Here is a 14,325-nt window from a genome sequence, read left to right as displayed (position 1 = left end):
GGGTTCAGGAAATCTAAGTTTCAATCCTGGGTAAGGCATGGAGTGTCGACGATTAGGGGACAAGGGGGCTCCCAATCTCCGTCACTGGGCATGGACGTTGCATCGTGTTTCTTTGTTATCTATTATTGCAGCTCATTATTCATCCTCATCGCCGTGCTTAACGTAAAGATGCAGTAAAACGACGTAAAATAAGCAAAGTATAAATTCAAAATATAAAACCGCAATATCTCGGCTGAGTTCATGCACACCTTGTAAACATACAAAATACGTCCACAATATTTGAAGTTAACTTAACAATAGAATCACGAGTCTTGAAAGCAAATATCGGGTGACAAGAAATAACCCGTACTAATGTTTGTGATCATAAAGTTATTAAACCGACACAATTGAGCAAAACAACACTGAAGAACAATGACATGGGACCTTAGGAACAAGATGTTCAACTGGTTTCGAAGTGGCCTCCCTGGGCGGCGATACAGAGGTCCAAACGGGCTTTGAAATTTTGGGCAATGGGCCGCAGGTCCTCGGGCGACAATCGGTTCCACTCATGACGCAGCAATTGCTTCAGCGACTCCAAACTGTGGTGGCGTTTAGCACATACCCTGGCCTCCAAAATCGACCAGAAACTGTAGTCCATTGGGTTGAAGTCCGGCGAGTAGGGCGGCCATTCCGTCGATGCGATGAAGTCCGGAAAATGGGTTCTGCATCACGCTTGCGTCATTTTCGCCCTGTGGGCCGGAGCGGATACTTGCTGGAATATCCATTGTGTATCGCCGAAGTGCTTCTGGGCCCACGGAAGGACAACGTTCTCGAGAATGTTGCGGCGGTACACTTCTTGGTTGCTTTTGACCAGTTGATCCACGAAAACCAGGGTCGTCTTGCCGCTTGCGCAAATTCCGCCCCACACCATGACCGACTGCGGATTTTGGCGGTGTTGGACGATGGCTGAGGTACCGGGAGCCCCTGCAGACCAGGTCCTGTTGTTTTGGTGGTTGTGCGCCTGCTCCACGGTGAACAGCTTCTCGTCTGTGAAAAGAATGCGCTCCCATTGCTGACCTGCGGCCCGGCACTTCAGAGGGCGGCATCTTTTGAGTCGCAGGCGCTTGATATCGTCCGTGAGAAGTTGAACTTTTTGGAGCTTGTACGCCTTGAGGTTGAGGTTCTTTTTTGCCATTTGCCGCACTGATTCGCTGTTGATCCCGATCTCACGGGCGACTTTTCTCATGGAGACCCTCGGATTTCGCTGAACTCGCTTTTTGATGATCTTGCGGTTCTGGGACGTGTTGATGGTAGGCTTTCTTTCTCTTCTGGGACGGTCGCCTTCATGGCCGAGCTCCTTGAATCGCCGAACTGCATCTGAGACTGTCATTTTTGGAACACCCAGCAAACGAACAATTTCACATTGACGCTTTCCCTGACGCCACAGTTAAAAAATTGCACTGCGTTTGGTTGACAGTCTGAAACACAAAGACTGTAATCGTTATGAAGCCGAAACAACAAGTACAGTTACAAAAGACTATGGAGAATCCAATAACACAACAATTATTTGGCTACGATACACTACATTCTTGGCAGGATACGCCAAACTTTGTACGGGTTATTTCTTGTCACCTTGTATAAAAACTAATACCATTCTTGCTAATACTATTGTGAAATTATCGTAGTATAATGTATTAAACACAGATATTTGGGTTTCCTTCCACAAAACTACACAAAGTGTGACATTTGAAATTTTTATTCACGAATGTACCACCAGATGGCGAAGTTTCAGAATGGCCCCAAACGCTTATCACTATTGGGTTATAAAAATTGTATCCGTTACAATTAGCTAACGTTGACTTGCTACAAGTACATAAAAAATGAAGGAAGATAAAGATAACCGCGTTATCTGTAACTTCAGTTATATTCAAGCCGTTATCTATGTGTCGGAAACCGGTATTATATAACAGGAATCTACATGGTTCAGAAACAAACTAAAAGCGTGTTGACAACTGACATGTGAGTTTGTGAATAAAGCCCCCTAACATGCGAGGACAAAAGCGAAAGGTAAGCTTAAGTTATGTACTAAGAAACACGACCGACACCTTAGCAGGTGTGTAAAATGTTAGCAGATTCGACACAAGAAACTTAATTCAGTTGATTGTAATGTAACAATCTCGTAAACTGACTTGTGTTAGAGAAAGTACAATGTCACTCCCTTTGACATTACAGACAGTATATACACTGAGCTTATTATCAAGAAAAGCTTAAAAATATTTAATTTTTTCTTATCGTCCAAAAAGAAATAAAGGTAGCATCATAGGCGTAACTTGGGAGGTGCAAGAGGGACTCTCTCTCTCTTTCTCTCTCTCTCTCTCTCTCTCCTCACATATTTCCCCTTTACATAGGCTTTTCTATTGAAAACAAGCTTTCGTTGTGTGTGAGTAGGGTCACATGTAAGACTCACATCATATGTCGACCTAAGAAGTTTTATAAACAGACTTATAAAATTACTTCAGATATTAGCTTGAATTTCATAAATGATAAAAGTGTCATGTTCAGTGGGATTCACAAGTATTACTTGGCAAATTGTCCATGGCTGTTTTCATTAATATTTCTCTTACATCTTTCGTGTTTTTAAGGATTCGATTTTTACGTATGATGATGCAAAGGTTGTCAGCAGCATTTTGTTTCAAATTTTGAACCCTTATTGCATAAAATGAAGTGCATGAACATGCTCATGGACAATTTGCTTGGTAATACTTATGCATCCCACTGCATTTGTGAAAACGTACTCAAATAATTCAATAGCAATTAGATTAGAAGCAATTGCACTTTAGTGTTTGCAGGTGTCTGCAACACTGCGAACAACCTATTTTCCTATCTCTCCTGTTATCTGTCGCCAGGCACCAACAAGAAGCATGCTTTCTTTGCCCTTGCACAGTTTTTCTTCGTAGAATTTTGGAAGAAGTAAACAAAACTAAAATGCATGAAATGACCATGTGGGAAATGCAGCTGGAAAACAAATAAATATACGTATAAAAATACATTAAAACCTACAGAAATGCAAAAAAATAATAATAACCAATGTCCCGGGGAACGGGACTAATAATTCTCACAATATTAATTTTGTGTACTGAATGGATATATTTGTAATGTATAGCGACGCAAGGTACTGGCGTACGCGGAGGGGGGTTGATGAGGCTACAGCCCTCTCTAACATTTTTAGAAAATCAACATTTTCAAATAAAAACAGTGAAGAACTTGGGGAAAACAGAGGGGTAAGTGCAAACTCCCCTTAAAATGAGCCCTGATTGATATTTTTGGTAGTAGAAAGTCCTAATTGTAGGAAATATCTTATTGTGTATGCCTCTCCCTAGAAAGCATCTATTTACTCTCCACCTTTTCTTTACAATTCCAGCTCCTTCGGAAAAAAAACCTGCGTACGTCAGTGTTGCAAGGTGTAGGTTTGACTGATTGGTCGCTTTTCTGCCACTTTTGGCTAACCATGAAGATGAAGGGACAGTCACAAAGAGCACCCATTCCCAGGCCGGGATTCGAACCCTGGACCCTGGCGTCATAGCACACCGTGCTAACCACTCCGCCATGGACGTCGTTTATGTATATGCAATGACATGTTCTAAAACATGCATTCGAAATCGCGAAATAACGCGGATTTGGCATAAAATGAGAATTTTAGCTTTTTCGCGAATTTCAACACATTTTGTGCTTAAAAGCAGAAAAATAGTGCGAATATTCATTTCTTGTGTTTTAGAAATGGATGTTTCCCACGAATTTTCACCTTTTGTCGGAACATTTTGCATCGCCGAGCAAAACGGCGAGTGTTCTCTTGCCGTCACACAGGGACCGTAACACCGGTATTGGTTGCGAATGCGAAAGAAATGAAAAATAACTTTCTCAAAAATCGTTTATAACGTACGAATCACGAACAGAATAGGTCATGTGACTTACATTTTAAAATACTAGCTTAAAAACACAATGAAGGTATAACGTATAGCAGAAAAAGTGTTCTGAAGTAAAAACGCTAATTTTGGGGGAAAATAACACCGAAAAGTAAACAAAACACCAATTTTGGGGGAAAAATGCAGGAAAATCGAGGTTTCTAACAGTAAGTAAGGAATATATTTTCTTGTCCTTCATGAGATCTTCTATTACCTCTTATTTCATCGCCAACAACCGAAGATATATTCAAACATCTATCTATTAGTAACAACTGTTCTTTACTATGGTAGTACCAATATCTCTGACAGTAATATTTAATTTGCATTGTTGAAATATTTTAATGGGTTGACCATGTCGTGACATGCTTACTAATTCTACTGATGTGGTCACGCCAGAAATACATTTTTTTAGCACGAACAAAAATAGTTCTGCTGTGAAGCAACAGCCCCTTGTAAACCAAGACCTGCCGACCCTATCACAGCTATTATCTGTTTTTCTAGACCGGAACCCGTTCTTACACTATGTCCTCACGATCCTGGGCCTACACCGAAATTCTTGAAGCTCCCACCAAAGGTCCTGTCCTAACCTAACCTAACCTAACCTAACCGGAAGCAAGGGCGCCGACTTTCCAAAATTTCTGTGGGTGCATATCAATGGCGGTTAGATCTGTAATTATCAAGTATTGTATACTTTAAACAACTTACATGCACAATGATTGCAAGAGGCAATGATATTATCAACACGTTACTAAAAGAAAATACCACATTCATACAAATTAAAATGAAAAATCTTCATAAATGCAAATAATTTTAATTGTATTGCAGAAAGAACTATGCAAGGATTTTGTTGTGAACAGATACTACAAAATGACTAACTTTATGTACCAAATAATAATAATAATAATCATGACATGTTAACTTTCAATATAAAACACATCCCTTCTTACGTCATTTGCACTTATGAATTTGTTTGCAATTTTGTAATGTCAATATTTTTAGTCATTTCTTTATGAACATGCAAAATTGCCAAATCATTCAATCTTTTTTGGATCATTGTTGACCGCAAAAACGTTTTCAATCGTCTAAGTGCTGCAAATGACAGCTCAGAGGTACAAGAAGTAACAGGTATAGTAAAAATCAGCCGTACAAACTTCACAAATTCAGTGAGCATTTCACGCATGGGACCACTGTTTTCTCTACTTAAAATATTTGTAATGTCTGACAAGTTGGCCACTTTTTCTTTGTTCGTTCAGCACACATCTAGAAACATGTCCCTGTGCAATGTTAGCTTGTCTTTATCAAAGTCTGTCCCTTAGAGCTGCAGAATTCGATCATCACCAATTTGACCGATAGCAAAAGCTTCAAGTTGTGAAATAAGTTCCAAAACCTTTGTTTGAAATCTACGATTTAGTGAATCCACAGCCACATCAATTATTCCAAAAAATATTTGTCTGTACATTTCCTCCGGCGTTTGATACGTATGAGGATCACTACCTTCATCGTAGCGTTTTGGCATCTTTCTTTTTCTAGGCGAAACTGGTTCATCAATGTTCAATTCCTCCGCTTCCCTCGAGATTTCATTCTACAACTCAAAAAATATATCCCTTTGTGAAGCTAAACTTGCAGACAAAGTTTCCACCAAAGTTTTGATCTCTCGGTATGACAATGATTTCTTCTGAAAAGAAGAATGAAGTTGTTCAATCCTGCCGAAAACTGAAATTAACATTTTCAGGAAAATAAGAAATCTGAATTGATGTAGGTTTGAAAAATATTCACTAGCCTTCCCACCGACTTCACTTTTTTCTTCTGATAGATCTTCCAAAAATTTCAAGAGAACGTCATAATAAGTTTCCAACGATTGTAGTGATTTTACACTCACACACCACCTAGTGGGACAGAATGGTCGCAAAGTCAGTCTGGGAATGTTTTTTACAACACCATCTTCGTTGTCTTCTTGTAGCGATTGAAACACTGCTAGCCTCTTTAGCGAATGTCTTACAAATGATAATAATTGACGAAGAATCACCAGAAAGTCTCGCACATAACTGATACCTTGCATCGCATCTTGCACTACCAAATTCAAATTATGCGCCGAACAATGAACAAATATAGCTCTCGGTTCCAACTGAGTAATCCTACTTTGTAATCCTGTTAAATGTCCACTGACATTACTCGCGCCATCATAACATTGACCACGACAGTATTTTATGTCGAGAGATAAACGTCTTATGACATCCTAGACGACTTCAAACAATGTCCTAGAACTTGTTGAAGCTACGAGCCCATAAACACTTCTTCAACTTGCAGATTTTCATCGACAAATCTGAAGCATATGGATATTTGTTCCTTCACTGATATGTCGGAAGTCTCATCTACAATGAGAGAAAAATATTGTGCCGCCTCAATAGATTTCACAATATTTTGCTGTACATCGCTGGATAATAAAGATACAATTTCATTCAATATATCGTGAGAAACCCACTTATATGTAGTTCGCCGCAGCCAAGATTTCAACTCAGGAGCATTTTCTGCTCTAAGCAGCAGCAACTGATGAATATTTGATGCTTCATCGGTGTGACCCCGAATTGCTATTCCTTGCTGACTTAAAAATTGGAGGGACGTTATTATCTTTAAAATCGTCTTGCGTGCATTTTTCATATCTCCTAATTTGTGTTGAGATAAGAGATGACACATTGGTTCCTTGTTTCGTAGTTGCCAGAGAAGTAACGGACGAACGATGAAGTGTACATTTTCCGTGAACCCTGAAACGTTCAATTGCCTTTTGCCACTGGGAAAATCCATTTCGAACAAATGCATTACACGAATCCCTGTCTGCAGAAGTAGCAGTTGCCGACGGAAGCACTATACTGGAATCAAAAGTGTTTTTACACACACTACAGTACACTTTGTCCAATTCTTTGTCGTAATAAATCCAAGGAAATGTATTTTTCCATCCTTCATGGTATGACCTGCCTGACGATTTCTTGACACTTGTTGCTAATGTACACAGGAACTGACAGAAGACACATTCTCGGGTTCCTTATTTTTGACTGAACATGCTTTTCACTATGTTCAGTGTCAGTAATATCCACCTGTGATGACGACGACAAACGCATGACGAATTTATCCATAGCGACTAGCAAACCTACTGTTCGAATTCGAAAGTATGTAAAGAAGCGATACTCAATATTGTGTTTCAGCTTTCCACACGCGTCCCGTGCCACGTTTGAAAATTGCGAAAATGTTTGCCCGGCGAAGAGCTTTTGCTCCACACATCCGGTCAGTAGACCCTCTTCTTTGTACTAACTATTAACACGGTAACACCCCTTTTTTCTGAAAATGAGAACTTCCCAGTCTACAATCTTAGCTCCCGCGTCCTTCCAAGCCATTGTCTCTCGGAGAACAAACAAAACGACAACAATCCAGATTACATGAAAACAACTTCACTGAAATCGGAAACCACGCCGCTCTTATCTGATTGAAACAAAAGAAAAAAAATCAACTATTGAGGTAGTCGGTCACAATCGGCTTCCTTGTGTTTCGGTTTATTCTTTATTAGTGCTCAATATCGGCAAGTAGTTATTTTAAAACAATTGTTGACGAATGGAGTGTGTCACTTGTAAGGAAACATCAAAGCAAGCCGAAAAGACGGGATTCTATTCACAATCCAATATACTTCAATTGTTATTGTGGGGACTGCCTTTGACTTGGCCAGAGACAGGCAAGGAAGGGGGAATGTGTTGCTTGGTTGCCTTTGCACAAACACATTTGAAACAATTATGTTTTAGAGGTTAGAAATTTTAACTTCCATCTCAATGTTTTAATTGCTTATTATTTTTTGATAATGGCAAGTGAGAAATATTTATTTTATTTTGTTTTTATCAAACTAAAAATCTTGTGGGTGCGGCGCACCCACAAGATTATTTATGTGGGTGCTCGAGCCCCGGAGCACCCACGTAGTCGGCGCGCATGACCGGAAGTAATGATTCTGATGTCTTCACTCTTCTAAAAGTAACAAAAACTTCATCAATTAACAAGGGAAAGATAGAAATCACCCTCTCTCCCTTTTGACGTCTAGAATTAAACGGTGACGTCAATTAACCATCTATGAACCAGCTATAAAAAGGAACACATTCGCCCCCAACTAGTGAAGGTCGTCATGACGGCATCAGGATCAAATTGAACTTCGCATACCATATACGACACTACCATGTAGTTTCTAGTTATAGAAAATGTTAGTAATGCATAGATAGGACCTTGAAGCCAGTGATTTATCCACACAGCCTCAACATTTCCTCAACACCCCCTAAACATTTTCACAAAGGCCCAATATGCAGCCATTTAGGCCATTGTGCGAATTAAGTTTTTTCATTGGGGGGGGAGGAGGAGATGTCAACTCAATGGCGTATTTCTGATTTCATTTAACCTAACCTAACCTAACCAAATTTGTGTACGTTACCAGTCAATAAATTACACTATTGTCTTGCGGTTCTAAGTAGTATCTTAGAATATTGGTTCTAAACTAGGTCATTAAATCTGATGGTAACATTTACATGTAATTTAGAAACATTTAGTATATTTACATTCTAGAAAACCAAACTCACACCCAAAAAGAGCTATCGAACTAATAACACCGCAAACTTGGCCAAAATTCTATTGCTCAAGTTCAAACTTAATGTCCACCTAACCTACTTACATGTTTCTTGCGAACATTTCAATGCGCGTAATTACGACATGAAAACGTAAGTGGAAAACAGCCTGCTTTCCCCGTTCGGTGCTAGGTTGGTCAGTTGCAGAATGGTGTCCAAGGCCGCATACTTTTCGGCAAGGAAATCTTTGATGTCTGAACCATTAATGGACACGAATGATTTTTCAAGTGTTTGTTATATAGTTAGGAAATGCTTTCAATTTTCTCAATTCCATTTTCTTTGAGGGGAATAAAAGCATTCCTGGCAGGGATTAAAATAATTTTCTTTGGCCAGGGATAATTTATGTGTGTGGAGGGAATCCCCAGCATTCCCCCGTCAATTCTTGGCTCTAAATTTACCCTTACATCCCCAGAGACAACAAATTCTGGGTGAACTCCCTGCTTGGACCCAGGGGCGCCGCCAGGGGGACGCGAAGGGGTGCTTGCACACCCCCTAATTTTCTTCCGCACCCCCCTCAGCACCCCTTTTTAAAACCTATGTTGAAAACATTAACTCTTGCAGTGGACATAATCACATTGAACGCCAGATTGCTAGGTATTGTATAGTGAGACCGCTGTTTTTGTATACAACAGCCAAGCACTGAAAGAGAAGCCGCATCGCACATATGTATTTTACTGTACTGTCGGCAGTCTCTTTAAAGATCAGATCAGAGGCCGCTGTCTTTCCTTTCATCAGTATTGTTGAAAGATTTGTTTCTTCTTTTGTTTTGAGTGGCTTGTTTGTGTTTTTCGATATTTGCCTACAGATCAATAAGTTCTTCTTTTGGCATTGTTGTTAAACGGTTTTATTGTCCGCCTACTTGTTGTTCCTCTTTTCTCCAAGTTGCACTGTTTGTGTGATTTACGAGGATAATAACGTCTTTTATACAACTACTCTTCCTCCTACTCCTATACTACTACTAATGCTAATAATAATAATAATGTCATTTTATTATTATTGCCACGTTTATCCTGGTACTCCCCCCTTTCCCAGGCAAAAATTCATTGTTGCGCCTCTGCTAAAACATGATGCATACTTCATGTTTTCTTTATTTTCAACATCGCACCCCCTACATTTTATTCCGCACCCCCAGATGATTAATCTTGGCGCCGCCACTGCTTGGGCCCCACTCGTAGCAGTTACTGCAACTCTGATTATTTCAACTTACATTTCAAGTATCGAATTTGACATTAGCCTTGCCCACCTTTTCAGAACACTTTATTCCCCATTACAGCATTCTGTTGTCTTTATCGTTGATCTAAAGCTTCGAGCATGCCGTTAGAACAAATAACAACCCCAATTACGTACTTCCACGCTTCTGGCATAAACAGTAGTTATGGGTAGAGTCCAGCGCAGATAATTCTGCCGTGCAATGCGCGACAGAACTAAAGAAGCAGTGTTGCTAATGGAGCAGATAGAAAAATCGCTGCGGTGCGCCGATGCACAGCTGTTACGTACAACAATAAAATTAGAGAATTCAGGTCTATCTAACGTTGAGTTTTAAACGTCATGCATTATACCAGGACTAGGATTAATATGTACTAACAAGTGACTATGTATGTAGCTACATACATATGGACTAAAAATTCGCAAAATATGAACTAACACATAAGTAAAATTACCAAAAATGCTGCAAAGAAGACTTCTTCATACGATTCCTTATTTGAGTGATTTCAAACAAAATAAAAAAATATATATATTATTTTTCATTGCATTAATGCACTGGTGGCGTTCTAACTTTTTACTCCCAAAACCCGTATACACTGGTATGGAACTGCAACGGCAGATAATAACATGCCAACGTGTTAAACCGCTACAATTGCACCATAACACTCCTCCTGAAGCAGTATTATTATTTCCTCTCTGAGATCGGCGACAGTCGGTTGCCTTTGTTGTACATTTACAAAGGATGCCGGCTTCCACAACAATAACAAGTACATATACTGCCACTAGACGATAAGCTGCGCGGCTTTTTCTTTTGTTATGAACCAGGGCCGGCGCTAGTCATTTTGCCTCCCTGGGAGGTGGCGGCAGATGCCGCTCTATTTCGACCCCCCCGGTCATTACGCAGCAACGGAAAATTGAAAATCAATATATTCCTAACTAAAACATCAAAATATAAAATAAATAATGAGACTTCTTATGCTATTTCAATACTATTCAGCGCAAAAGAATATCTCGCTCGATCACAGTTTTCAATAGGCTTATTTTTTTCTTCTCTTCAAATTTTGCCGCTCTGGGCGATGGGACGGTTCGCCCTCCCCTTCCGCCGGCCCTGCTATGAACTTGGTCACCCATCAAAGCATGGCAATTTTAACACAGAAAACAATATTATCGCATTAAGCAGCAAAAATGACAGCCTCCTCTATGCAATTTCTACAAGAACACGTGCCGGAGCCAGAGTTGAAATGATGTTGGAGCCACATAATTTATTTATTTTGAATAATTCCAAAATTATGAAATATGAACAATTTGTTGCTGCTGTTCGCTGCTCTCTTGCCAAAATGCTTTATTGGGATGCTAACACCATGACTGGCTTCCTCCTTCATGAACTCGTGCACGTTGCTTAGAATTTCCCGAGCTTGGCTATGCAAGGTTTTTGATTTCAACTTCGACAGAACTGGAGGCATTATGGAATTTAACGTTCATTAGCAAACACACACTTTTACATAAACACACGCAATACACGCACACAACGTCAAACCGGTCAAATACTTAGTATAAAATAAAAATATGGTGCTTCCAATCCAACAAAACTCACCGCCACTTTACCTGCTTTCCCCTTCCGTGACAGAAATAGTGCTTCATTATTACAGTTGGCAACACTAGTTACTAGCTAGCCAATGAACATGCACTGCATAAAAGAAGCAACGACTACGCCGTGCTATATTGCCACATTGCCGTCCCTGCTGACCGGTGGGAACCGCGAGCTGGAGCGCTGTTCAATTGTTTTCAATGAAGTTTGCGCGAGTGTGTCCAGGAATGGAATGACAATATGGCAACAATAGCGAAGGTTTTCGAGCAGGGTAGAACACGTGATGCTAAGAGAGAGGGAGACGAAACGAAAATACGTTTCTACGCAACGGCAAATTTACGTGTGTGGCACTCTAGTAATTTGAACCCTATAACAAGCATTAAAGTTTACGGCACGACTAAATAGTGTAGCCTTCAGTCAAAAGATAGAGCTATTGTCGCGCCGTATGTGTACGGCAGTAATATCATTTTCTCCAGACTGCTGCTCCATCTGGTGATGTCTTTGGGAAGCTTTTATTCAGCTGCCCGATCTTTCTCGTTCATTTGTGCTACGACAAAGTTTTCCGTTTTCTGTGAATATTGTGGCAAAGAGAAAAAAAAGGGTTGGCCAAATTAGGATATCTTTCAGGTACTCTACTCTAGCTGTGTATGTGCCATGAGAATTTTCAGTTCCTTCTACGCCTCTGCTAAACCAAGAAAAAATTTTCAAAATCTGTAGCTAGACCAATGGTTTACGGATATTTTTTTTTCTGGGTACGATCCCCGTAATATCGTTCAAATAGTAGCACAAATAATGAAGCATAAAAATTAGCTTTATTTGTACATCACTTTCATATCGCAATATTTAAATAGCAGAGATCTCACTTTCTTGCCCAGGGCCGGCCCCAGGGAGGGGCAACTGGGGCGCTCGCCCGTCCCCAAGCGCCAGATAACAATAATTGTTTGTGTGTACGGTTTATTACGAGTTATAGCACGTTGATACTTCCGATTAAGCTATTTTTATGAACTACAATTCTCTGTTTTAACCTGTTCCGTTTATTGCTCTTACGTAATGATATGAAATTAATTGTTTATTAACTGTAATATTGTGATTATAATAAGACACTTTTACTTCAGTCTAAGGAACAAAAAACTGCTTTTTTGAAAATCTTGGTTATAGGCCCCTCCTATATTGTATGCCCCCAGGCCTCACACCTATACCTAGGGCTGATACTGTCTTGTGATGAAAACTTTCCTAAACTTTGGATACAAAAAATAGGACTATAGCTTAGAGAGTCCACCAGTTCAGATGAAAGGTTTGCCATACAGAAGTGACGAGTTATGTTTCAGAGAAAACATACAGTTACAAAGGCTAAATAAATAGTAAACAAGAGGGTGAAAAAAAGCTTGATTAATTATTTTCATTATTGTTGATAAGGTATGAATCTTTCTCAAATAGATTAATTTAACAATAACGAAGAATAAGTCGTAAGGCTTTTGACTCTATTGTGTATAAAGGTACAATCGAGAATACAAAATTAAATTTATGTTGTCATGGTGTTGATGGCTCATAAAAATATTTAGGTATGCTTCAGTAAATGTGGAAAACATGCCACGGAATAATTAGTCACAGAAATGTGTTAAGCTGAGTTCGGCATATTCTTCGAATGTTGAACTGGACTACAGATGGCATTGGCTTCTGCTACTTTGAAATTAAACATTGTAACAAGCCATGTTGCGCTTCGTTGTTCTCTTTTCTTTTGTTTTTGTCAGCTTTGCTTTTATTTATTCAAGTTCTACCCGCAAGTAGTTAGTGTAACGCACACGTGGACTGTATCGTAAAGTCTATTGCTTCTTTAGGGATGCTCAAACTGAAAATATATTAAAGTAGTGAAAGTATGGTTGTGCGCGACAGAAATTTTTTAATCGTGACTCTTTTTTTTTGGTGATCCCGACTTTCGGGACGGTAGAAATTCGCAATTTTCCAACCAAGTCGGGAAATTTTCGGGGCGCAGAATGTGCGACACTGTGGAAATCTCGAATTCTACACGCCATGTTCCCCTTAAGTGATTCTTTGCATTACTGGAATAATAAGCAATTTCTGAGAAGTTTAGGACATTTAAAATGCATAAAATATAGAGAATTGACCACTTTTAAACATGATTATTTGGAATTCCCGACTCTTCCGGATCCCGAAAAGTCGGAAAATTATTTTCTGATCCCGGTACCGAGGTTTCGGGATCCAGCACACTCCTACAAGAAACCCAGGTCTAACAACAACGTTGAGATTTCAGATATAACTTTCAGGCTAAGTTACTATCTCAGATGGTTAGTTATATTTTTACACTTTTACCGTAAATATGAACACCCCTTTCTTAGATGAAGGTCCGAGCAAGCACGTGCTCAAGGAGGGTCAAGGGGGCCATCCCCCCTTTTAATTTTCATAATGTTGAACTATAAAAACTTGTGCTGGTTGGATTTTATTTAGATTTCATTTATTCATTAGGAAAAGTTTGCAAATGAGTCTCGTTGTTTGCTCTAGTATATATTGCATTCTCTGCAATAATGCACGTCAACAAAAGCAACGATCGCTGTGAAATGAACGATTCAGATCTTACAAACCACTGTACGAAACTTACCAACTGAAGGAACAAGGATTAGTCCGTCAAAACAGCTGACATGTCGAGATGTGTTTCGAAGTGCCTTGAGGAATCATTTGTTCGTAGCCTCTAACTGCAGTGTTGTGTAGATTTTGGATTGTTTGTGGTAACTAGGATATCCAGGGTGACGAATTTTCAGAAGCACAGAATATCCACTGTCCAGGAAGCTTGGACCCAATGTAGCAATGCACCGTAGACTGGTAACTTAACTAGTGCTTTTGTTTTAATAGTTAGTGTAGCAGGGTGCGAAATCCCGGGCGGAGGGGCAGGGGGAATTCCCCCCACCAATGATCTTGTTCTGAA

At 39.7% G+C, this 14,325-nt stretch overlaps 1 protein-coding gene across 1 annotated transcript; it reads right to left on the bottom strand.

Annotated features, from left to right (window-relative positions):
* Nucleotides 1–706: 706 nt before the first annotated feature.
* Nucleotides 707–1,369, bottom strand: LOC145999627 (uncharacterized). The gene has a single exon (XM_083136765.1). The coding sequence runs from the start codon at nt 1,367–1,369 to the stop codon at nt 707–709; it is 663 nt and encodes a 220-aa protein (XP_082992891.1).
* Between the last annotated feature and the right edge of the window lie 12,956 nt (nt 1,370–14,325).

The sequence above is a fragment of the Lepisma saccharinum genome, chromosome 1 (genome assembly GCF_977018435.1).
Source record: "Lepisma saccharinum chromosome 1, izLepSacc3.1, whole genome shotgun sequence".
NCBI classification, from domain to species: domain Eukaryota; kingdom Metazoa; phylum Arthropoda; class Insecta; order Zygentoma; family Lepismatidae; genus Lepisma; species Lepisma saccharinum.
The sequence above is the reverse complement of the archived record's forward strand: the minus strand, read 5'-3'. Positions and strand labels throughout refer to the sequence as shown.

Excerpts from the sequence above, each read along its gene's own strand:
- LOC145999627 (XM_083136765.1), bottom strand. The coding sequence starts at position 1,369 with ATGACAGTCTCAGATGCAGTTCGGCGATTCAAGGAGCTCGGCCATGAA.